The sequence below is a fragment of the Sphaeramia orbicularis genome, chromosome 15 (genome assembly GCF_902148855.1).
Source record: "Sphaeramia orbicularis chromosome 15, fSphaOr1.1, whole genome shotgun sequence".
NCBI lineage: Eukaryota > Metazoa > Chordata > Actinopteri > Kurtiformes > Apogonidae > Sphaeramia > Sphaeramia orbicularis.
Window position 1 is genome coordinate 21,045,912 of NC_043971.1, and position 26,596 is coordinate 21,072,507.

General features: G+C 36.9%; 1 protein-coding gene across 3 annotated transcripts in view; it reads right to left on the minus strand.

Annotated features, from left to right (window-relative positions):
• khdrbs2 (KH domain containing, RNA binding, signal transduction associated 2) overlaps window positions 1-26,596 on the minus strand; it is a 153,885-nt gene that overhangs the window by 96,242 nt on the left and 31,047 nt on the right. For all 3 annotated transcript variants that reach the window (XR_003937590.1, XR_003937589.1, XM_030156875.1), the window contains exon 3: window positions 10,179-10,295. Coding sequence is in view for 1 of the 3 variants with exons in the window: in XM_030156875.1 (XP_030012735.1) it covers window positions 10,179-10,295 (117 nt within the window). In the remaining 2 variants the exon portion in view is untranslated. The remainder of the gene's footprint in view (window positions 1-10,178; window positions 10,296-26,596) is intronic.

The following is a 26,596-nucleotide window of genomic DNA, read 5'->3' on the forward strand; positions in this document are numbered from 1 at the left end:
TCAGTTTATCGTTTACACACGTGCGTTACAATCGCACAAAACATTTAGTAACAGGCAGTATATTGTAAAATTGCATTTACTTTTCTTAGGACATTTCTGTTTGTTCATATTTGTTCAGGTTATTCATATTTTTTGTAAAAGTATAGTTTGGTAATGTAAACATTTTCATGTAATTTAACTTTCTTACACCAAAAAACAGAGAATATTTGGGGTTGTCATTATTTATAGGTTATTATGATCATATTTTACTGGTCTGACCACTTAAAATCTAATTGGACTGTATGTGTCTGTATGTGAAACCTGAATTAAATGGATTCTGACACCATTGACTGTTAATATCTTCAGTGTAATATTTGAATTTCACAAATTCATCCTGCGGGCCGGATTGGACCCTGTTGAGCCGCGTTATGTAATAAATTCCCATTATGTAATAAAAGTTCAAAATGTAATAAGAATGTTACATCATCTTGTAATAAAGCCGCATTATGTAATAAGCTGACGCATTTTGTAATAAACTACGTCAACGCATTATATAGTAAATTTTTTCACATTATGTAGCAAGTTATTACAATTTGAGAAATTTATTACAAAATGCACTTGACACATTTTTATTTAAAAAAAATTTAATAACATGGTTCATTATGTAATAACAATCTAAATTAATATAATTTCAGAGCAATTTAGAAGAAACTAGTCACAGGAGCTACAGGTAATGTAATCAGAACTTTAACCACAGAGTTTAAAGATTAATTTAGTAAATTACATTTTCCTGAAAATAAAAATGTGTCAAGTGCATTTTGTAATAAACTTCTCAAATTGTAATAACTTACTACATAATGCGAAAAAATTTACTACATAACACATTGAGGTAGTTTGTTACAAAATGCGTCAGTTTATTACATAATGCGGCTTTATTACAAGATGACGTGACATTCTTATTACATTTTGAACTTTTATTACATAATGGGAATTTATTACATAATGCGGCTCAACAGACCCTTTGGTGGGCCGGATTTGGCCCCCGGGCCGCATGTTTGACATCTGTGGGTTAAGGACACTGTGATGTTGGTGGACGTTTAGTAAGAGTTAGAACTCCACACCATAAATAACACCACGCTGAGGATTCCAACTTTTTGTCCTTGATTCATTGGAGCATTCTGTCAGATTCAATTAAAATAGCTTCTAATACTTCCCCTAATTTCACATTCTGTGTGAGATAGCCTAAATTATTATGGATCACATAAGTGTTTAGTCAAATGATGATCATGAAATGCATTTAAGTATAATTATGCACATACTCTGCAAATTTGTGCATAATCATATAATAATAATCATAATTATACTTGGGCTTTTACCAACATAAACTTTGACTACAACTGTAACTTAAGTCTGGAAATAATAGTGAACTCCTTTCCTTTTTGCTACTTTCTTCGTATATATACAATTATATTTGAGTCATTACAGACATGGTTGAGAGACTGAGCTATTATTACCACAGCTGCTGTATGCCTGTCACAGGGAGGACTAGTTAATAGTACCGGGTATTTTTCTGTATATTTTAACAATATGATGGTTTCACAGTATACAGTGGTATTTTTGTCATGGCTGGGCTTCTCTATAAGTTTATGGCTTATTATACTAATGTAAAAAAAAAAAAAAAAAAAGTAGAAAGTTTCTTCTCAACTACCGACCTCCGAGGTGCAAGGAGAAGTTGGTTATGTATTTTTTTGAGTCTGATAAAGGTCACAAGTCGAAATGCGTTTGTCTAACTTTAATAAATTTGTTCTATATTCCAGGTGGTGCTGAAGTTTTGGACCTGGGCCTTTCTACTGTGTGTACAAATCATTTTAAGAGACTTTAATTTCATCACACATGTAACAAAAGCTTTAAATAATAAGGGTTTGGTTGGTTCAAGAGTATGATATAATATATTAAGAGATCAGCATGTATGTAACAGTTGTATAATGTGAAAAAAACAATTAAACTGCTATATTCCTGAAACTGACAAATAGGTCAAATTCACCCATGCACAATTGTCTGAAGTCTTAACGCAGGGGTGTCAAACTCGTTTTAGTTCGCGGGCCACATTCAGCCCGATTTGATCTCAAGTGGGCCGGACCAGTAAAATAATAACAGTAAAAAAAGTAAAATTGTATTATGATCAGGTTTACGTCGAGAAAGTTTCCTTAAAAATCTGAATAACATAAACAACTTAAATTGTCTTAAGAAAAACAAGTGCAATTTTAACAATATTATACCTCGGTTTATCAGTTTATCATTTACACATGTGCATTACAATCGCACAAAACATTTAGTAACAAGCAGAATATTGGTAAAATTGCATTTACTTTTCTGAAGACATTTCTGTTTGTTCATATTTGTTCTGGTTATTCACATTTTTTGTAAATGTAGAGTTTGGTCATGTCAACATTTTCATGTAATTTTACTTTTTTTACACCAAAAAGCAGAGAACATTTGGGGTTGTCATTATTTACAGGTTATTATGATAATATTTTACTGGTCTGACCCACTTGTAATCTAATTGAACTGTATGTGTCTGTATGTGGAACTTGAATTAAAATGATTTTGACACCACTGATTGTTAATATCTTCAGTGTAATCTTTGCAATTTTTCACAAATTCCTCATGCGGGCCGGATTGAACCCTTTGGCGGGCCGGATTTGGCCCCCAGGCCGTATGTTTGACAACTGTGTCTTAACGTGTTTGTTTAATCATCAACTGTGTTCAGGTTGTCTAGTTTCATAAGTAGAGTGTCTTTAAGAAAACCAGTCACTTTGCATGGATGTCAGTAAAAATAAGTCTGAAATGACAGTGACAATAGGTATTAGAAGAAAGTATATGAATATATGTTTATATAATAAATGTCTCTCTCCTCTGTTGTAAATTGCATTAAATTATGTAGTTTTCCAATCCTTTTCCTAAAAACTTTAAAAACTTCTACATATTGTGTATAAAGACTTTATATGTATAGAGGGTTTTTCTTCTTTCATTTTCTTACATTGTTTCTTATCTTATACTAGAGCGACAACAACTCCTGACAAAGAATTCCTTCTATATGTTCATGTACTTGAATAAACTTGATTCTGATTCTAATGTAATATAAATGGGGCAAAATTCAGTACATTTTTATAGGGGTAAATTTGACCAGACAGAAGTTTAAGATATGAATACACACATTTTTAGTCTGGATTTATTTGATTGTTTTATTTAAAGGAGTGATATTTTCCCTTTTTAAATGGAATTATGCATTTTAAAACATTTCCCTGTGGTCTACATAAACTGTAAATGCTTCACTTGGGTCTGAATTCTTCATTAATTCAACTCCACAGGTCCATCTTCAACCCTATTTCTGAGTAATGACACCAGAAAGGTCGTTTTGAGCGCTGGCCCTTTAAATGCAAATGAGCCACTTCACATCCCACCCCCTCCAGGTTGTTGACCGTGCTTTCTGTCCCGTTCAGCCACTTGTGTTCATTAATTCAACCAACAACTGTACATTTTAGGTAATCCGCTCTAAGTTTGGACATATTTTCAGTTTTTACTACAACTGCTGCTGCTGATAAACAATTATGTCGTACTTGAAGAAATGTTCGTCGGAAGTCTTGACCTTTTATGTGCAAATATCGTGACATAACTAGTTATAAAAGGTAACAAATTATAAAGGAATTGAAAGGGTTGTAGAAATCCACTCGATTTTTGCCAAAATGAATATAAAGCTAGCTTTGCAGCACCTGGAGGGTTCAAATTCAAACTTCTTGAACTGTTAGGGTCCAAATACACAAATAAATGTACCAAAGACTAATAAAAGTAGGTTTAGCTAAATATGACCCCTTTAAGGAATGAAAAATGCAGCAGGAAAGTTCTATTTCCTGTTGGTTTTCAGCGAATGGATGAAGACGGCAGAAGACAGTACATTGGCCACATGGACGTGTGCTCATTACTAACCCTAAGCCTGCTTTCAAGAAGCTAGTTAGCATTAGCATGATCCCTGTGATCAACAATGACGAGTTAAGCTAACGTTTCTATGACTCGTTACAGTTCTTTATCAAGTGTGGATTTATCTACTGGTGTCCTCATTGCCACGGCCCCTGTTTGAACATGTAAAATGTTGAAAAAAATGCAAGCATTCCTGCTGGGATTCAAACATCGTAGTTACTTACTCAGCTATCCGTCCACATGTACTTTGGGGCACAAATGTATGCGTCCCAAGTAGGGATGTAAACAATTAATCCACTATCAATTAATTATCAATAAGAATTTGCTTGATTAAATTATTAATTTTCAGTTAACTGCTCTTTTCCACAGCGGGATTTGTGGTGTCGACAGTAGGGGGCGCCACTGCCCGAACTAGGATTCATCGCTAAAGAGAGGGAGAGAGAGAGGGAGAGAGAGAGGGAGACCTGACCAAGACGGCAGCGATGCAGTCATTACAATTTTACAATAATAAAAGCATTTGCAAACAGAGAAAAAACACATACACTCAATCAAAACATTTACAGACCAACAGTCTTAAAAAAAAATGTTGGCAGTCCTAGTGCTAATAGTTTTATTAACACATAAACTGACTAAAAAAATGCTTAAAGTGTAAACTATACCTCAAAGGCAGTGTAGGAGCATAAATGATCTTTATGGAATAAAACTCCATTTCATATTCATTTCATATAAATAATGATTTCCCAGTAAAAGCATTAATTTACATAATTAATTTACAGAATTATTTGCAGTTTAGATATAGTATGTTATGGAAATTTGACCCTTGTGGATGGGTAAAAATTTGCATGTGTATGTTTTCGTCTTTCTTTCTTTTCTTTTCTTTCTTAATTAATGTACTGGGGAATAAGTTATTGTTGCTATGGTGTTTATTTTCCCTCAGATACAATACACAAGTTAGCAAGTAAGTGGACGTGGGACTGGAGATATAAAAGTGGAGCTGAACAGTTTTTGTTTTGACCTTTCGTTGTCTACCTTTGTTTGGTTTTTTAAGTTAATGTCAAGTTTTGTACACTGTTAACCGCTCTTGTGGATTCCTTTTTTATCAATCATCACATGGACACACACAGGGGGACATAATGGAGCGTCAGGATATGACTTCATTTATTAAAATCCTCCATGTGCTGTGTTTTATTCATTGCTCTGAGCCTATACAATACTTTACAGCTGTTATGTCGTGGTGGTACATGAAAAAGATAAGTTAAGTTAAAGTAAGGCAAGGCAAGATAAGATAAGATGGGATAAGACAAGTTAAGCTAAGTTAAGTTAAGATAAGATAAGATAAGTTAAGTTAAAATAAGGCAAGGCAAGATAAGATAAGACAAGTTAAGCTAAGTTAAGTTAAGGTAAGATAAGTTAAGTTAAAGTAAGGTAAGGCAAGGCAAGATAAGACAAGTTAAGCTAAGTTAAGATAAGATAATTTAAGGTAAGATAAGTTAAGTTAAAGTAAGGTAAGGCAAGGCAAGATAAGACAAGTTAAACTAAGTTAAGTAAAGGTAAGTTAAAGTAAGGCAAGGCAAGATAAGACAAGTTAAACTAAGTTAAATTAAGTTAAGATAAGTTAAGGTAAGATAAGTTAAGTTAAGGCAAGATAAGACAAGATAAGATAAATTAAGATAAGATAAGGTTATAAAATCTATGCGTGTAAACAAATATGCATATGTACAAAAACTAGTGCTGCTGCGATTAGTCGACTTAGTTGACGTGATCGACCAAATAAACCAGCCCATCGGAAAACATCCCACTTTGTAATTTTTTTTGTTTGGTTACATTTAAGTTATTTATATTGTTTACATTTGTCATGGTACAGTTGACATTTTATGTTTTGTCCCTTCAGTTGTATTCAAAATAAAATGAATACAACAAAATAACAAACACTTGATTTTTTTTTTTTTTTTTTTTACCTCCGCCAAGGAGGTTATGTTTTTGCCAGGGTTTGTTTGTTTGTTTGTTTGTTTGTCTGTTTGTTTGTTTGTTTGTCTGTCCGTTAGTGTGCAACATAACTCAAAAAGTTATGGACAGATTTGGATGAAATTTTCAGGGTTTGTTGGAAATGGGATAAGGAAGAAATGATTAAATTTTGGTGGTGATCCGGGGGGGGGGGGGGGGGGGGGGGGCACTGATCAGCCTTGGCGGAGGTCTGCGCTCTCCGAGTGCTTCTAGTTTAATTAGTCGTTTAGATCAGTCGACTAATCAAAAAATTAGTTGAAAGATTAATTGTTTGAAAATTAGTGGCAGCACTAACAAAAATATGAAAAAAATCTTAAATACAGTGTAAAACATATAAAAAGTAAAAAGTATAGCTGATTCGTCTTAACCCTCTCATGCACAGTGTTCACTCCAGTGGACAGTTCTTCTCCAGCTGTTCTCTTGTATATTCATGGGTTTTGTTGTTTTAGTTCCATATCAACCAACACAGTGGACACTTATGCATCATCTCATAAACTGCAATTCATACCATTATTGTAACTTTACTGTTCTTGGTTGGTTCTTGAGTGGAAATCAATTGTTAATATTTATTTTTTGCATATTATCTCCATGAAGTGAGTAATAACTAGTATTAGAATTTGTTAAAATGTTAGAAAACATCAGATTAGCTGCATTAAACATGGTTTCATTTCACTGTTTTCATATCACTTTATGATATTGGGTTTTAAATACATGTTTCTTTGCTTCAAGAATAAAATTCATGGTGTAGCTGAGTGGACATTTTTGTAACTCCATGAAAAACAGGTTGATTTAAAAAAAAAAAAAAAAATTCAGTCACATTGGTTTTTTTTCATGCCTAAAGAGGAATAAAAACACTCAGGAAAAAAAAATCTTGATTAAGGTTCTCATAATTCATGCATGAAAGGGTTAAACTCACATGTATAGGATGATATATATTGCGCAACGCTAGATACTAGTGATAAAATGAGGACTAATCCTGCACAACTTGGCTGCTCAGTGAAATGTTGGTTTGGCTTCAGTCTCTGTGACTCAGCAAAGTGTTAACGAGTTTCACACCTGGGCACAATGTGCAACGTGGACCATATGGTGTAAAATGAGTAGGTGGGACGGTGCAGATTTTCTGAAGCTGAGGTATCGCTACCTCACAGAGGATCTGGATAAGACGGCAGAAATGTGCTTTGGTGTGTAATGGGACTGTGGATTGGTTTGTACCACGCTGCCTTGTGGCTAGCAGTCTCGAATGGCAGCCAGCCTTTCAGTCGTGACCTTTAGGTGTCAGTCTCATCACAGAGTCCTTCAGAGTAGCTGGGAGTGTACACAAAATCAATACAGCGCACAGAAAACCCCACGCCTAATCTGATTGTAACATAGGCAGCTTCTTTTCCCTCGTGTCTCGCACTCAGTACCATATCTTTGTAACCTCGTCTTCTAAATTGAAACCCTAGGTGAAATCTACAACATCTTATTCCAATAGCACCTGACTAATCCTGAAACGTATTCGTATGGTGTTCGGTACAGTATTACAGATTAAGCACTGAATACAAGTAAACACACCGACAGTCTGATTACATTTTAGTGCGTCTTTATTCTATTCAACACACTGACGACGAGTTAATGCAGAACATGAGTAAACAGAACAGACTTAGTGGAAGGAAGCCAAAATTTTAAATGAACTATCGCAGGCAGCCATGGCACACATAAAAATTATTAAGTACGGTCTCAGTGCCCTCAGCCTTTGTCAGAGTAAAGACTTTAGCCCTCGAAATTAGGCATGAATGGAAATCCATGCATAATATAAGCCCGAAACAAGCCACCTACAAGAGGTATTGCATTTTAATTACACAGCCATCAGATTATTTTATTTAGTTGGCTTAACCAAAGGTTTATTCATCCAAAAAATTACTTGGCTAAAATGCACCATATAGTCAATGAAAACTGGAGGCTGAGGAGGAATTAAAACTAATATTTGACTTTTGGTGGAAAATACAGCCCTTACCATATAGCAGTGTTTTTCAACCTTAGGGTCGGGACTGGGGCTGTGTATCGGCAAGAATCTGGCAATATGATACAAATCACAATACTAGGATCACGATACGATATATCATGATACTGTTAAAAAAGGCAATTTTTTGTTTGTTTCTTTTTTTTTTTTAAATGATTATTTCCTGGAAGAATTGAATTACACCAGAAATATGCACAAATACTAAATAAATTTTTATTTGATGAGAACAGCATCTATTGCTACATCACAAATTTTTTTCTAATTCTCCTAGTTTCCAAAGGAACTAACATCTGGCTCCCAAACAGTAAAAAGTGCTTTTAGGATGCTTCAAATAACCATTATTTAATAAAACTGTGTTAAATAATAATAAATAAGATATAAACAATAAAGAAAACCGAAACAAAAATCTGCCACATCTGCATTTGAATAAATGCCTAAAACTTCAATACAGTACTTTTTAATATCAATACAGTATTGCGAAATGAAATATCACGATATATTGCAGAACCGATATTTTCTAACACCCCTGGTCGGGACCACATGTGGGGTCGCCTGGAATTCAAATGGGGTCACCTGAAATTTCTAGTAATTGATAAAAATAAAAACTAGAAAAGCAGTTGGAGAGCACTGACCTCCGCCAAGGCAGATCAGCCCCCCCCCCCCCCCCCCCCCCCCCCCCCCCCCATCACCACCAAAATTTAATCATTTGTTCTTTATGCCGGTATCAACATTTCCTGAAAATGTAATCAAAATCCTTCCATAACTTTTTGAGTGATCTTGCTAACAGACAGACAAACAAAAAATCCACCAACCCCCTTACTAAAAAAATATATGGTAAGTTGAGAGAGACAATCACAATACAGAAAAAACACGACAAACTCTGAAGCTGAAGCTTTAGACTCTGGTTTCAACCGGCTCGATATGTAAAGTATCATGAGATAACTTTCATTATAATTTGGCGCTGTATAAATAAAATTTGATTGATTGACTGATTGAAACTGAAGTGCTGTGGTACTATTTATCTGTCAAATGTTCATTGTGGTCAGTTTCAGATGCTGCAGCTCTTTCATAATCCATAGTTTGAGTTCTTGTTTGTTCAGTATTAATTGTCAGCCTTGTAAATATAAGCTGGACTGACTGTACATATCCTGACCAAGGAAAATCAAATTCTCACTTTGTGCAGTAATCTACACCTGGCTTTACTGCCTCTGTCCATAATAATATACATTATATAGACTAAATGTCATCTAAAATTAACGTTTATTTGCAACATAGTATAGCAAACTATTACACGATCAAAATCAAATTCATTTTAGCAAAAACAAAAAAAGTCTCTGTATTGAATGTCTGGGGTCACCAGAAAGTTGTGATGTTAAAATGGGGTCACGAGCCAAAAAAGGGTGGGAATCACTGTCATATACACATGGTATATCTACTAGGTCATTGTACGTACTTTAACTACTTTTATGTAGATTTTTTATTTATGTATTCATGCACCTCGTTTTTTTCCCACTCTATACAATCTTACCATCAGTGTCAATTGCCTTTTGTTGAGTGCTTGAAACTGATTTTTCAGAATAAATCCATACTAAATACAATAAATAACAATGGTTTAGTCATACTAATGCATAATAGCTGGAAGCATACAGATATGTTTAAGACGTTCTGCCTCATTTTACTGTCAGCAAGCTGTTCGCGTATTAAAATGCATCTCCGGTTTCACCAAAGAGGTGGTAAGACTGTACGTCTTTTGTCATGTCTTGATGTCTGAATCAGAGGATACAGTAATGACAGCGACGTAACTCAATAGCAGCACACTGGGACCTGTTACCAGTGTGAATACCAGATCCAGCAGGCTGTCTGGGTACATGCTCAGATAAGTTTGGCTCCAGGGAAGCACAAGTCAGCAGGATAAACGACTTTGGCAAAAAAGATTCATTACTTTGCATTTATAATTGACTGTTACAGAATACGCTATTAAACAACACAGAGGGAAAAAACTTCTTATTTCTCATACATATGTTTGTCAAGAGAAGACTATTAATTCTGCACATTGTGTTATTCATCACAGTTACTGTTCTGTTGGATAGAATATTTTTCCATGCACTGGTGGAATTTTTTTCTTCCCCCTGTTTTATTCTCTGTAAATATTTCCATTTGATCACTACCTTGAACTGACCAAACAACTGCTTTTGAAGTTAAATCAATACCTCACCTTTTCTTTATCCCTCATGGACCCTTTACCCAGGATGGACATCTTCACTCCCGTTTCCTCTTGTAATCGTTTCATGGAATTTCCCCGTGGTCCCAGCAGCTTCCCAACAAAATTAAACTGTGACACAGACAGAAAAGAGCAAAGAGACACCTATCAATGCTTTCAAGAAATGTAAATACTATAAAGTTTAATTTCATGGCAGATTTTGCTGAATATCTATATATGAAGATAAATGTTTCTGAGTCTTTTTCTTTATACACTGTTGAAATATAAGGAATTTGATCCATTTGGATGTTTGCCGGCCATTAGTCATACCTTATCAATATAATCTCACATTGCATTCACCATACATCATGTGGGAAAAAACTGGAATGTAGACTACAATAAATCAATATAATTGTGCTCTCTGTGTAGCATATTAAAGGTGAATAGGACTTTCATCTGTGGTCCAGCATAAAATATGTATCCATCCTTTACTTGAACTGTGCCCTCGCTAGTCATGTATCTTATTGCCGTTTAGGGTCATCCTTGTCATGCAGAAAAAAAAAAAAAACAGAAAAAAACCCAAAAAAAACATGGGGAACACGGGCACAAACCAATAACGTTCCTGAGACCGTTCCAGAGGTCAGTGCTGAGATAAAGTCAGAAATAATGAGTTTCTTCCCAGTGGGAAATTAAGTAATACTATCCAGATGACAAACTATCAGATTCAAGCCTTGGGGCTCTGACTATCATTTCCCTCTCGCTGTGCACCAGCTAGTGTTCATATTGAGAAAAGTAGCTCTGGGTTGTTCAGGCACAACACTGCTGAGATTAGTGATGGTTGATCCAGGAGGTGAAATGCATAACACAAGTCTAAGTCTGAGGAAAAAGCACCAAATGATCAATTAGAAGTGAAGTGATGATGTTCTGCCTCGTAAGCACATCTGTAATGGCCTCTAATCACATTTCTTAAGTCTGTTTCTTTTTAATTGTGGTAAATATCTCGACCTTCAAATGTTCGTAGTTGGATTAGATGATAGGAGACCACCTCCAGAGCTGAACAGGTGGTCAGCCGCTCACCAAAACATAGTCTGGCCAAGTCTAAAATGATATTAACCTTTTCACAAAGCAGCCTTTCCCACTGTGGCTGAGCTGTTAATAATTTCGCTGCCAGCTGTGTGGCTGCTGCAACTCTACTCCGACAAATGCACACTCAGCTTATTTCATAAACGTCATTATCATCAGAAGAGCGCAGTACATCTCAGGTTAGGGAGGCGCCAGGGGACGCTGAGATGAAATCATCATGAAAAAAACAGCATCCCTACTGTCCTTGCCTGTCCTCAGATCTGACTGATTAAGGCACCTTTGTGGTTGCCTTTCTTCACAGGGGTTGCTTTGACAGGACTATCCTATAGCTGGCAGGGAGCTTGAGAGCAGATGGTCGTTGCAGCTACGTCAAGAACTCGCTCGCTGGGCGGTAGAAGAAGAGTGGCCTGTTTTCATTAAGCTAATGAATGTCTGGAGCCACTCTGCTGCTCCATGGCGAGCAATTTGGGTTTTAGAAAGGGGCATGGCTCAGTGTTAAATGAGGTTTGAAATGATGCAATGTGCCCCCCGCAGTCTCAACTCTGATAACTATGCAGATATTAGAAGATGGGGTGAATGCAACAATTATGCATTAACATCAGCGTCTAAGATGTTAACCAAACATCCTATTACTAACAAAATGGATGTGCAGAGTTGAACCTATTCTCCTTGGTTCTTAATTGTAACCTCTCCATGAAGGGCAAACATGTAATTGGAAGCTTTGGTGGTGCAATGAATCCTAATTTACATATGAAATCTAAGGCACAGCTAACAACTTGTAAAGCCCCTAATGTGGTTGAGCAAACAATACTTTACAAGAAGTGTACTTTTCCTACTTAATAAAAATGATTATTATTTTTATTTTGTGGGCTTTTGTGGGAGACAAAACAAACACAAAAGATACAACATACAGGGTGGGGAAGCAAAATTTACAATGAACATTGAGTTGTTTTTTCTCAGCAGGCACTACGTCAATTGTTTTGAAACCAAACATATACTGATGTCATAATCATACCTAACACTATTATCCATACCTTTTCAGAAACTTTTGCCCATATGAGTAATCAGGAAAGCAAACGTCAAAGAGTGTGTGATTTGCTGAATGCACTCGTCACACCAAAGGAGATTTCAAAAATAGTTGGAGTGTCCATAAAGACTGTTTATAATGTAAAGAAGAGAATGACTATGAGCAAAACTATTACGAGAAAGTCTGGAAGTGGAGGAAGCAACAAAAACGTACCAAAGCTTTTATTAAAGCTCTCAAATCCAAAATCCTAAAGGATCCAACCAAATCCATGAGAAAAATGGCAATTGAACTTGAGGTAGACAACAAGACCGTTAGAAATGCAGTAAAATATGATTTGAAGTTAAAATCTTACACAAGAACACCAAAACACTTGTTGACAACAGCAACAAATCCAACTTTAGCAATTTTTGGGAATCATGTTTATGGCCGCCTTCTAGCCCAGATCTAAACCCTCTGGATTCTGCTATTTGGGGCGTTTTAGAACATGCTACCAATAGAACATCACACAGCAATGTCGACTTTCTTAAAGATACTATTAAAGAAGAATGGGAGAAGTTGTCACCCGAATATTTGAGGAACACTTGCGCAAGTTTCAGGAAGCGTGTGAAGGCAGTTATTGAGAAAGAAGGAGGACACATAGAATAAAAACATTTTCTATTATGTCAGTTTTCTTGTGGCAAATAAATTCTCATGACTTTCAATAAACTAATTGGTCATACACTGTCTTTCAATCCCTGCCTCAAAATATTGTAAATTTTGCTTCCCCACCCTGTATTTTTTAACCCTTTCATGCACAGTGGTCACTACAGTGGACAGCTGGTCAAGGTGTTCTCTTGTATATTCATGGATTTTGTTGTTTTAGTTCCATATCAGCCAACACAGTGGACACTTATGCATCATCCCATACACTGCAATTCATACCATTACTGTAACTTAACTGTTCTAGATAAACCTGATCTGCCGTAACATGTTTGAGTGGAAAAAATTGCTAATTGTTAAACAAAAAGTTTTTCTTTTTTTTTTTTTTTGCATATCATATCAATGCAGGTATGTTAAAATGTGAGAAAACATTATCCGCATTTATTTCATAGTTTTCACACAATATATCAGTAAATACATGTTTCTTTGCTTCTAACTTAAACGTATGGTGTCCAGCTGAGGGGACATTTTGGTAACTCCACGAAAAATAGGAACATAAAAAATCAATTGTGTAGTTTTTTTTTTTTTTCCATGCCTAAATGTCATGAATAAAAACACTAAGGAAAAAAAAAAATCTTGATTAAGGTTCTCATAATTCATGCATGAAAGGGTTAAAGAATTTAAACAGTTCCATATACTATTATATACGATATAATCCATCAATAAAAACCTGTTTGAAAACATTTCAAATATTTCATATTCGCACAAAAGACACCGACCTTCTCATTTTTGAAGCTTTCCACAGTACCTACACTGCATATAGAAGTGACTGACTCTTAACTGGAACATGATGCAGCTGCCAGCATGGTAAACATACATAAAGTCATCGCTATGAAATAAGCATTATGTGGACATTAATGAATATAAACATATAGATTTCTTTATACAAATGAAAATGTTTTCTTTCTTGAGTGCATTGCTGTATTAACAGAATATATTTCAAATTGATGTTACTAAATTGCATAAATTCATGGTCTTAATTTTTAATACTGGTGAATTAATGATTATCAGATGTACCACATAAGAGATTACATAGTGAAGGAAGCATAAATAATCCTCAGAGAAACCTGAATGATGTCAGGTTAACTATGTGTATAAAAATCCTACATATTCACTCAGAAGTAAGTCAGAATATACCAGTATAGCATGTTTCTATCACTTTGTAAAAGGTCAGTCCACTGAAACATGAAAATATTGAAATTCTGCCACTTGTCAAGGTGCTGCACTGTCAGTGTCATAACAAAAAAAAAACGTCTCAGCTTTTAGGTCAAAAAATGTACATGGTGGCTGCCCTTTAATGCAGTTCACTGAGGCCAGTTAAGATTCACAGATGTCCTGAGGCACTTGCTGACAAGTTGGAGAGCTGTGCTATTGGGAAAATCCAGGTCCTGTCTGATAGAAGGATTAAAGCCTCAGGTTGAGGTTTACGCTTTAAAGACAGCCACGAATGACAAGGCTGCGAGCGTGTCAGAGGAGCGTGTCCTATCAGCTCCACAGACATTACAGAAAGCAGATGAGTGCTTGTTTGGTGTGTGTGTGACAGGCTCAGGATATTTACTGTCAGCCTGGTGAGAGTGGAAAAGCGCTAATGCCTATTCAGCATCATCAAGGTGTAACTTTACCTCACCACTGTTTTCTAAGACGTTGAAAAATCTACTAAAAAAAAACTTCTGACACATCCATTCGCAGTGCTGGGAGTAACACATTAGAAAAGTAATACATTACGGTAACAGATTACTTTTTGCTGTAATGCAGTAGTGTAAGGCATTACTAATACATTTTCAGTACTATTTTCATTATTTGTCATCATTATTTGTATTTTTTAATTTTCTAATTTATAGTGAACAAGTGATGTATTAATGTGGGCTGTTTTATGTTTTGTTTCTGTCACCTGCCTAAGGACTGCAGATGAAAAGTAGTTATTACCTCCGCCAAGGAGGTTATGTTGTTGTACGTTGGTTTGTCTGTCTGTCCGTGTGCAAAATAACTCAAAAAGTTATGGACGGATTTGGATAAAAATTTCAGGAAATGTTTATACTGGCACAAGGAACAAATGATTACAATTTGGTGGTGATCAGGGGTGGGGGGGGCTGATCTGCCTTGGCGAAGGTCTGCGCTGTCCAACTGCTTTTCTAGTTTTTACTAATTCTGGTATTTTCATGAGTGTATTATTACCTCCGCCAAGGAGGTTATGTTTTTGCCAGGGTTTGTTTGTTTGTCTGTTTGTTTGTTTGTCTGTCCGTTAGTGTGCAACATAACTCAAAAAGTTATGGACAGATTTTGATGAAATTTTCAGGGTTTGTTGGAAATGGGATAAGGAAGAAATGATTAAATTTTGGTGGTGATCGGGGGTGGGGGGGCCCACGGGAGGGGCGCAGACCAGAAAATTTCATCAAAATCTGTCCATAACTTTTTGAGTTATGTTGCACACTAACGGACAGACAAACAAACAGACAGACAAACAAACCCTGGCAAAAACATAACCTCCTTGGTGTGGGGGGGCCCACGGGGGGGGCCACTGATCAGCCTTGGCGGAGGTCTGCGCTCTCCGAGTGCTTCTAGTTTTATACTGCAATATTCATAAAAGTGCATGGTCCCTATTAAATAAACCAACTAGAAGCACTCGGAGAGCGCAGACCTCCGCCAAGGCTGATCAGTGGCCCCCCCTGTGGGCCCCCCCCACGCCAAGGAGGTTATGTTTTTGCCAGGGTTTGTTTGTTTGTTTGTTTGTCTGTCTGTTTGTTTGTTATGGACAGATTTTGACGAAATTTTCAGGGTTTGTTGGAAATGGGGCCCCCCTGTGGGCCCCCCCACCCCTGATCACCACCAAAATTTAATCATTTCTTCCTTATCCCATTTCCAACAAACCCTGAAAATTTCATCAAAATCTGTCCATAACTTTTTGAGTTATGTTGCACACTAACGGACAGACAAACAAACAAACAGACAAACAAACCCTGGCATAAACATAACCTCCTTGGCGGAGGTAATAAAATAAAATGCTGTGGCTCACGTGGTAGAGCAGGTCATCCAATAACCGAAGGGTTGGCAGTTCGAATCCTGCTCTGTCCTAGTCAGTCCGTTGTGTCCTTGGGAAAGACACTTCATCCTCCTTGCCTCCAGTGCCACTCACACTGGTGTATGAATGTGTATGAATGTTTGTTGGTGGTCAGAGGGGCTGTAGGCGCAAATTGGCAGCCACACTTCTGTCAGTCTGTTCCGGGGCAACTGTGGATACAGATGTAGTTTACCACCACCAGAGGGAGGATGTGAGAGCGAATGAATAATGGGTCAATAATGTAAAGCGCTTTGGGTGTCTAGAAAAGTCCTATATAAATCCAATCCATTATTATTATTATTATTCATATTATTTTCATGGGTGTATTTTTTTATACAGCAATATTCATAAATGTGCATGGTCCCTATTAAATAAACCAATAAAATAAAATAAATAAATAAATTTTACTTGGTACATGTTCAGTAGTGCTTGCGTTACAACACACTTTTCGTCCATAATTTAATTGCTCAAATGAAAAAAAAATCAATAGAAAAACAGCAACCGAATCTTAAAGGAGTGAAACTGAACTTTTTTAAAATGAAATTATGCATTTTAAAACATTTCCTCATGGTCATAAACTGTAAATGCTCTGCTTGGGTCTGAATTCTTCATTAATTCAACTCCACAGGTCCATCTTCAACTCTATTTTTGAGTAATGACACCAGAAAGGTCATTTTAATGCAAATGAGCCACTTCACACCCCACCCCCTCCAGGTTGTTGACCGTGCTTCTCTGTCCCATTTCAGCCACTTGAGTTCATTAATACAACCAACAACTGAACATTTTAGGTAATCGGCTCAAAATTTGGACATATTTTCAGTATGAACTACAACCACTGCTGCTGACAGAACAATTAAGAGAAATGTTCATTGGAAGTCTTGACCTTATATGTGCAAATGTCGTGACATAACTAGTTATAAGACGTAACAAATTAAGCAGGAATTAAAACAGGTCGTAGAAATCCACTCGATTTTTGCCTAAATGAATATAAAGCTAGCTTTGCAGCACCTGGAGGGTTCAAATTCAAACTTTTGGAACTGTTAGGGTCCAAATACACAAATAAATGTACCAAAGACTAATAAAAGTGGGTTTAGCAAAATATGACCCCTTTAAGGAATGAAAAATGCAGCAAGAAAATTCTATTTCCTGTTGGTTTTCAGCGAATGGATGAAGATGGCAGAAGACAGTACATTGGCCACATGGGCGTATGCTCATTACTAACCCTAAGCCTGCTTTCAAGAAGCTAGTTAGCATTAGCATGATCCCTGTGATGAACAATGACAAGTTAAGCTAACGTTTCTATGACTCGTTACAGTTCTTTATCAATTGTGGATTTATCTACTGGTGTCCTTGGTGCCACGCCCCCTGTTTGAACATGTAAAATGTTAAAAAAATGTAAGCGTTCCTGCTGGGATTCAAACATCGTAGTTACTTACTCAGCTATCTGTCCATATGTACTTTGGGGCACAAATGTATGCATCCCAAGTCGGGATGTAAACAATTAATCCACTATCAATTAATTGTCGGTAAGAATTTGCTTGATTAAATTATTAATTGTCGGTTAATTGCTCTTTTCCACAGCGGGATTTGTGGTGTCGACAGTAGGGGGCGCCACTGCCCAAAGTAGGATTCATCGCTGAAGTTGGATAACGGGTGCATCTGATCTGTCTTTCAGCTCTCTCTAGCAGTTTCGAAGTTGTGCTGGCTTACAGATTCGGCCCAGAAAAGGCTCCCATCACACAACCAAGACTGATTTTCAAAGTTGTAATGCTGATCTGGACTAGAATCGTAATATGAATCTGGGTCAAAATGATTCTTGTGTATATTCTGGATGTGATTGAACAGAGCTGGGCCAGAGCTGGACCGTTTCTGTAGAAGATCCGTTTTGTGGAGCAGTACCTGTTTTGGCTCGATGCGCGTTTGGACACCAGGACGGATCTGCCAAATGGTTTTGGGCTGAGTCGGGGTGCGATTCTGTTCCAGATCCGTCCCAGTATCTCTTTGCTATCTGGGAAGTCAGAAATGCCAGTTTCTTCTAAACTGCCCCTCTTGAGATCCATTTATTTTATTGAATTTTTCTGCGGAATTTATTTAGTTCTACTACATAAATGTCATTGCCTGTAGTGTATCCAACAGTACAATAAATCAATCATTAAGGAATATGACATGCTTTTTTCATGACGTATATAAACAATATTTAGCTTTTATTCTTATAGACCCTATCGAAAGAGAAATTCAGGTTCTCAGGAAAATCCCCGCTTATCCATTAATCATTAATCGATCAATAAGGTCAATCAACTAATGATTAATGGAATAATTGAAAATTTGCATCCCTAGTCCTAAGGCTCTCCTATCGCTTGTATTGGGCCGTTTATGAGGAGAGTCTGTATGTAACTTAAAAGTAAAACAGGAGTCATGTAATGCATTGCAATTCTGAGACAGTAATATTTTAAGGTATCGAATTACTTTTAAATAACAGTAACAAGTACTCTGTAATATATTACAGTTTGGAAGTAACTTGCATAATACTGTTTAGAAGTGGGAGACGACAGACAAACTAATAACGTAACCGATTCTCACTAATAAACTGTCTCCTCACGGGCAGTAAACAAAACTAATATTGTGGATCCTGTACATTGTAAGAGACAAATAACTTGAGCCAAAATCAATACAGACAGGCCGACAGCAATGCCAAAGTGACGCAGCACAACAAAAGCTGTTTAAGACCATGAAAAACTTCCAGACAGACTGTGTTTTGCTGTCAGAGCAGCAGCTTCATAGCTTCCCTGGTAGAGAGAGAGGGGAAAAAATCAATTTATACAATCCGAGCTATTCTTTTGCAAGGCTCTAACAAGCCCTGGCCTTTAAATGACAAATAACAAATACCAGTTTCTTTATATTTAAATTGTTTTTGCAATAAATCAAAAGCCAGTGCTGGAAAAATCCTACACAAAGTACAGCAAAATACAAGGTAGTAGGGGTGTTAGAAAATATCAGTTCTGCAATATATCGCAACATTTCATTTCACAATACTGTATTGATATTAAAAAGTACTGTATCGATATTTTCAGGTATTTATTCAAATGCAGATATGACGGAGGTTCATTTTTGTTTTTTGTTTTTCTTTATTGTTTATATCTTATACTGTTTTATTAAATAATGGTTATTTGAAGCATCCTAAAAGCACTTTTTACTGTCTGAGAGGCAGATGTTAATTCCTTTGTTGGGACAAAAATAATGTTCTGATGTTAATTCTGAACTAATAGAATATGAACATTTGAACAAGATCTTAAACTGTAATGTCTGTAAAACATAATTTAAGTTTAAACACAGGAATATTTTGTGATATAGCATTAGATCCTGTTGCGATAAAAATAAAAAAAAAGTGTTTAGTATTTGTGCATACTGCTGGTGTAATTCAGTTCTTTCAACAAATAATCATTTTTAAAAAAAGAAACAAACAAAAAAATTGCCTTTTTAACAGTATCATGATACATCGTGATATATCGTATCGTGATCCTAGTATTGTGATTTGTATCGTATCACCAGATTCTTGCCAATACACACCCCTACAAGGTCGACAACGCTATTAACAGGTACATACATTATAATTTTGTCATTTAGTATGTTAAAAAATGTTCTGTATATAATATAAACAGATCTGTGTTCATAAATGTCAACCAACCTACAATCCTGAAAACATAAGATAGAAGAATGGGTAGTTTGATAAGTCACACAGCATTCCACAGGCAATACAAAAGCATATTTGTGTCCACCTGAATATTTTTTGTCCTTTCAGCTGTGATTTGTTTGACCTTCCACAATTCAGAAGCAAACTAGATCCGCACTAACCAGCTGGTCTATTTGTCTGCTGTTTGCTTCTGGCCGGTCATAGTGAATGCTGGGTTTATTTATGCAATCCGCTGATTGACTGTAAAATATCAGAACTGCATCAGTAAAGAGGACGCACATACTTTGCAAACATGCGCTACTTTTGTATTCTCCTGCAGCATTCTCTCATTTGTCTCCTTTGTGAACTCAGCACATTCTGAAACCCATGTTGGAGTCAGACTCTGTGTAGGGCTTTGGAACTATATACAGGAAAAGGTTTTAACATAGGAAGACATTTTTATCTTTATTATATCTTATAAGCAGCATTGAGGCAGACAAAGTCATCACACAAACACTGACTCAGTGGGATCCTGAAGTGGAACTGCGATGCTATCACACCGGTGCTTGATTTTAATTCACACTCTGTACAACTCTACTGTATTCAGCACTTATCTACACAAAACACCTTTCCATATGATAGGCCTTTCTTTGGGACGTTGGCATCTCAAGGCAGACAAAAATGAAATTTCTCAATGGGTAAAGCACAGCTGCGGCACTATTTAAAGGTCACAATAACCCAAGACTGATAAACTCCAAATTGTGGTACAAGGACAAGGACAAAATGTAATTTCATGTATTGCTTCCAGTGTCCAAGAGGAACAGAGAGTTAAAGGAAATATGCTATAAGTAATTACATAAAATGGGACCAGACAAAAAAGTGTTGACATTGTTTTTAAGTAAATCCAATTCATTTACATTTCTCCAGCATACATTTTTTTTTTTTTTTTAACTTGTCTTGTCCAGCATCCTAACAGCAGAATGGTAGTCTGGCTGCCTTTTGATGCTGAACAAATTTGCTTTGCCAAGGGTAAGTATATGAAGCGCCCCTTGAAATTGTACTATGTTTATTACAGAGGCGATTTCTCATAGACTGCAAGGGAAGACCAACTTCCCCTAAAATTATGAAAATTAGATAGTTAAATATGTACAGTTGTGTGGACATTTCATTGACTCCAACTGTGTTAGAACGCGTTCATCTCAAAGACAAGTTCGTTCAGAATCAGCTTTATCACAAATCAACTGACTCAATGTTGTTCACTTCTCCTACATTCCCGTTGCGCTGTTTTCTCATACGATCTCTGCTCAGTGCATTTGCCCGTAGACGCCCGGCGTCCATGCACTTCAATGGGACTGAGTGGAACAGTTTTTTCATTACCTCAAAACTGGACAGTAATTGGATAAATGCTACGATGTTGTCCCGCCCCTGGACACTTGGCGTGTCTGGGGGTGAATGGAGCTGTGGGCGGAGCTCAGCCGGGCTGGACGCCAGGTTTTCACGTGCTGATTGGAGGATCGGTCAAAAGGCTGAATCCCGTTTGATTGACAGCTAGTTTGAGATCTACTCCTTCACTGACACAGTTCAGTTTAATACCGTCGCACATTCTGCTGTGAAATCAAGAGAGAAACCACTACGAAATTACTTGTTCATTTCTTGCACTGTAAATAAAACACACTCATTGTACTTCCTTGTTTCAATTTAACATAATTTCAACGTTTTCTTGTTACTTGGTACGATATGACCATTTTCTTAAAAAGGAACGGACGGCCGAATTAATGTTTAAATAACTTGACTTGTTTTTTTTTTTTTTTAATGTAAGCCGACAATCAGCTTCCCCTCTCTGAAAGACGAGCAGCCACCACTGGTTTATTATGAGTTTTGTTGAACCGCATTTCAATGCCGGACCTGACATGGGGGGGGGCAAGAAAGAAGAAGGTGGCAAAGACCTTCATAAGAAAGCATCAACAGGACAAACAGTAACAACCATGGTGATGATTATAATAGTAACAATAACTACAACCAGAACTGAGTAAACTGGGCAGAAGAGAAAGAAAAAAAAACACAAAACAAACAAACAAAACTACAAAAAAAAAAAAAAAAAAAGAAATACATAAGACCTATTAAATGATGAATATAAGAAAAGAAAGCATGAACACAATATCATACACCACGTTCGCCCAAATAATGCCAGTAACAAATAATACCAGTAACAAATAATTCCAGCATGCATCTTTATGATAACACTGTTAGATGCATGCGTGCAGAACAGTCCTGGAACTGGACTCTGACTAACAGACATCATCAGCCCCTGAAAATCCATTTCATGCCCCAAGGTTATGAGATGCTAATCAAGCTGTCTCATTAAACAACAGAAGATAAATTCTAGTTAAGTGATAATGAAAACGACTACGCTGATTATCTTAATCATATTTTTTGCTGAGTAAATACGGATCTCAGCTCACGGACGCTAGACTTCCACGAACACCTTGTGAGTATGTCGTTTGTTTACATGACAAAAAGGGACAGGTACAGATGTACCGCCTATTCTCCCCTTAACCGAGATCAACCCTGTTTTCAAGGTTTCATCATTTTTTCAGAGGAGATTAAAGATAGAAAGTGATGCTAAGGTCACTGGTGAAAAGCTTCAAGGCCATATTGCTTTATCTTGACAGGGTGTAAAACAACAACACACTGAATGCAGATTTCACAGAGAGTGGTGCACAAAACACATAAGTCAACCATGTGAGACGTACAAGTGGTGCGTCATAACTGTTGGTTTAAGTTTAACAAAACAAAACAGGGTGTGTTTTTGATTTTGCAACAGCAAAGGTCTTCAGAGATGGTTTGTGTTTTTGTACTGTACACATTGGGTCCACTTAGTTTTGCTTTGACACCACCGGCAAATACAGTCTGACCTCACCTTCTACAGAAAATTATTAGACCTTCTTTGTTTTCTTCAATTTCTTGTTCATTTTAATGCCTGGTACAACTAAAGGTACATTTGTTTGGACAAATATAATGATAACAACAAAAATAGCTCACAAGAGTTTAATTTAAGAGCTGACATCTAGCCAGGAGGTTAAATAGAAAAAAATAGAAATAAAGACTTGCCTCTCATCTACACTATATTGCCAAAAGTATTTGCTCACCTGCCTTGACTCACATATGAATTTGAGTGCCATCCCATTCCTAGTCTATGGGGTTCAATATGACATGGGTCCACCCTTTGCGGCTATAACAGCTTCAACTCTTCTGGGAAGGCTGTCCACAAGGTTTAGGAGTGTGTTCATGGGAATTTTAGACCATTCTTCCGGAAGCGCATTTGTGAGGTCACACACTGATGTTGGACAGAAGGCCTGGCTCTCAGTCTGCGCTCTAATTCATCCCAAAGGTGTTCTGTGTGGTTGAGGTCAGGACTCTGTGCAGGCCAGTCCAGTTCATCCACACCAGACTCTGTCATCCATGTCTTTATGGACCTTGCTTTGTGCACTGGTGCACAGTCGTGTTGGAAGAGGAAGGGGCCAGCTCCAAACTGTTCCCACAAAGTTGGGAGCATGGAATTGTCCAAAATGTCTTGGTATGCTGAAGCATTCCCAGTTCCTTTCACTGGAACTAAGGGGCCAAGCCCAGCTCCTGAAAAACAACCCCACACCATAATCCCCCCTCCACCAAACTTTACACTTGGCACAATGCGGTCTGACAAGTATCGTTCTCCTGGCGACCGCCAAACCCAGACCTGTCCATCAGATTGCCAGATGGAGAAGCGCGATTGGTCACTCCAGAGAAGGCGCCTCCACTGCTCTAGAGTCCAGTGGTGGCGTGCTTTACACCACTGCATCCGGCGCTTTGCATTGCACTTGGTGATGTATGGCTTGGATGCAGCTGCTCAGCCATGGACACCCATTCCATGAAGCTCTCTGCGCACTGTTCTTGAGCTAATCTGAAGGCCACATGAAGTTTGGAGGTCTGTAGCGATTGACTCTGCAGAAAGTTGGCGACCTCTTCACACTATGCGCCTCAGCATCCGCTGACCCCGCTCTGTCAGTTTACGTGGCCTACCACTTCGTGGCTGAGTTGCTGTCGTTCCCAAACACTTCCACTTTCTTATAATACAGCTGACAGTTGACTGTGGAATATTTAGGAGCGAGGAAATTTCACCACTGGATTTGTTGCACAGGTGGCATCCTATCACAGTTCCACGCTGGAATTCACTGAGCTCCTGAGAGCGTCCCATTCTGTCACAAATGTTTGTAAAAGCAGTCTGCATGCCTAGGTGCTGGATTTTATACACCTGTGGCCATGGAAGTGATTGGAACACCTGATTCTGATTATTTGGATGGGTGAGCCAATACTTTTGGCAATATAGTGTAGGTCTCATTCCTCCTGCCGCTTAAGTAAATAAAGGCCTGTTCACTAATAGAGGAAATATGGCATAAATTGAATAGTTTTCAAAGTTCACTTTACTGTCGTCATTATGATTCTATTGAATACATTCTAAAGGTACATATAGTCGCGGAAAAAATTATTAAACCACCCATTGTTTTCTTCAATTTCTTGTTCATTTTAATGCCTGGTACAACTAAAGATACATTTGTTTTGGACAAATATAATGATAACAACAAAAATAGCTCATAAGAGTTTAATTTCAGAGCTGATATCTGGCCATTTTCCATGTTTTCTTGATAATAACCAAAATCACTTCAGTTCTTACATCAGTGGCTATGGCATTGTACTGCCAAAAACAGTTTTTAGGCATTCCATGTTTTCTTTTCTCTGTTTTAGTCACATGATACACACAGGAGTTTGTACTTGATTGCATAACCATTGTTTTTGATGACTTTTGATGGTCTAATAATTTTTTCCGTGACTGTATGTATGTCTCCTTTTATAAATGGCAGCTCATTTGACATCAGTATGTTATTAATCCATTTAATTTTTTTTTAATCTACTGTGGTCTGTAGTTTTTATTCTTCTTTTGTTTTTTGCAACAACACCTTTCAGAGCTTCCTATCATTGCTCTGAAAGTTCTAGCTATTTAGAAAGTGCTTGCACTGTCCATTTTCCAAACCATGGTTTACTTGACCCAGACCAGACAACAGTCACTTTTTCATTGGACATCTGTGCAAAACTTTACCGATATTTACTAAATGTCGAAAAAACAGAAGTGTGTAATGTCGGTTTTTCCATTAAATCACAAATGCGATGATTTGTTTATTTATTATTGTGAGATGACACGAGAAGTCATTCCATAAACATGGCGATGAACGTAAATATTGTGTTGATTTGCAGATATATTCATTATTATTATATATTACCCCTCTATCTTGTACTAAATTAAAAAAATACTTGAGTTTCCTGGTGTGTCCACACATACCGTGACATGTTTCTTCTTTGATTGTAATGTACGTTAAAATCCATTTTTTTTAAATCACCTGACTCTAGTTGTGGAAAAAACTAATTTCTTTTGATAGGGAAGGGTCATGCCTGTGAATTTTATTCAATGTGGAAAGTACCAAAGTCCAGACCAAACTAGAAATATAGATAAAACCGCTCTCTAAATAATTAAAAAAAAAACAAAAAAAAACCTCATAAATTTACACAGCACTTTCCACAATTTGGTGATGCTCTAGATTATTTAATTTGCTGTGAAATGTAGTATGACTGTATTTTTGAGGGGCACAGGTTAAAAAGAGGGATTATGATTTCATTGTATTCATCAACATTACCTTCCCAAGCATCTGAGACATTTATGTACCTGAGGTTGGATTTGTTACATCCCATCATTAGTATCACACAACCAAAACAAAAGAAGCTATTAGTGAAAAACAGCTAAAGCGAACCGTCTTCAGAGCAGATGTTCCCACTGTATTCTGTAGCAGCAGAGGCCCAGATGACATTAATAACATTAATGAGGTTTCTTTTCACTAAAGGATCAGTTGAACCTGTAATTTGAATACAACATTATTAAGGCTATTATTAACGCTTGTGGTTTTTCTTCCATGATATATAAAAATGTCACCAGTGAAAATGTCCTTTTATACACGGCCATCAGTGTAATATATAGAATTAATGCATCAGTGCCAGTTTTTCATTGTTAGATTACTTTTATCCCACATGTCAAATAACCGTGCAGAAGAAATCTCAAAATTTTATTACTTTTTATCAAGATTGCAGCTGTGAGCACGAAAGAGTGCTGTTAGAGTTACTGACATGTGAAAGAACATAGATTTATGACACTTTGTCCTCTGACAGAAACTGAAAAGACTCCATATAATTGAAATGTAAGAAAATAGCTGTCAGAGTAATACAATTAGTTTGTGGAACTCTCAGTCGACTCTAGTGCTCTCAGAGTTATAAAAGTCAAACGTGATGATCAGTTAACCCTTTATCAGGCAAGTGACTATTTTTGGTCATTTACACACTCATTACAAGACAGTGGCAACAACAGTTGCAGTGTAGACAACAATCTCAGGTCCAATGTAATCTACAGGGTCTATAGGGTCCACCTCTGCATGAACACTAGTTGCTTTTCCATTGACCTTCAGATTGCGCAAATCTAACTTGCGCATAAAAATTTACCTAATAGAAAAACAACAATTTCGCCAAAACACTTGTTTTTCAATTAAACGTTTTTACGCTGGCAAGAGGTGTTTTTTTTGGCCGTAGCACAATTGGTATGTCACACAAAACTGCAATGGAAATACCTTTGTGAGTTGTGGTCTATGCCTGCTAATACTAATACATGCAAACCATATGATCATATAACTGGAACTTAACCTCCTAAGACCCAGGAAATGTCAGCAAAGTACAACCTTTTTTTTTTTTTTTTTAATTAAATAAATGCCTATATTGGAAACATCATGATGCAACAGTTTTTTCAGATGCAGTTTTTTAAA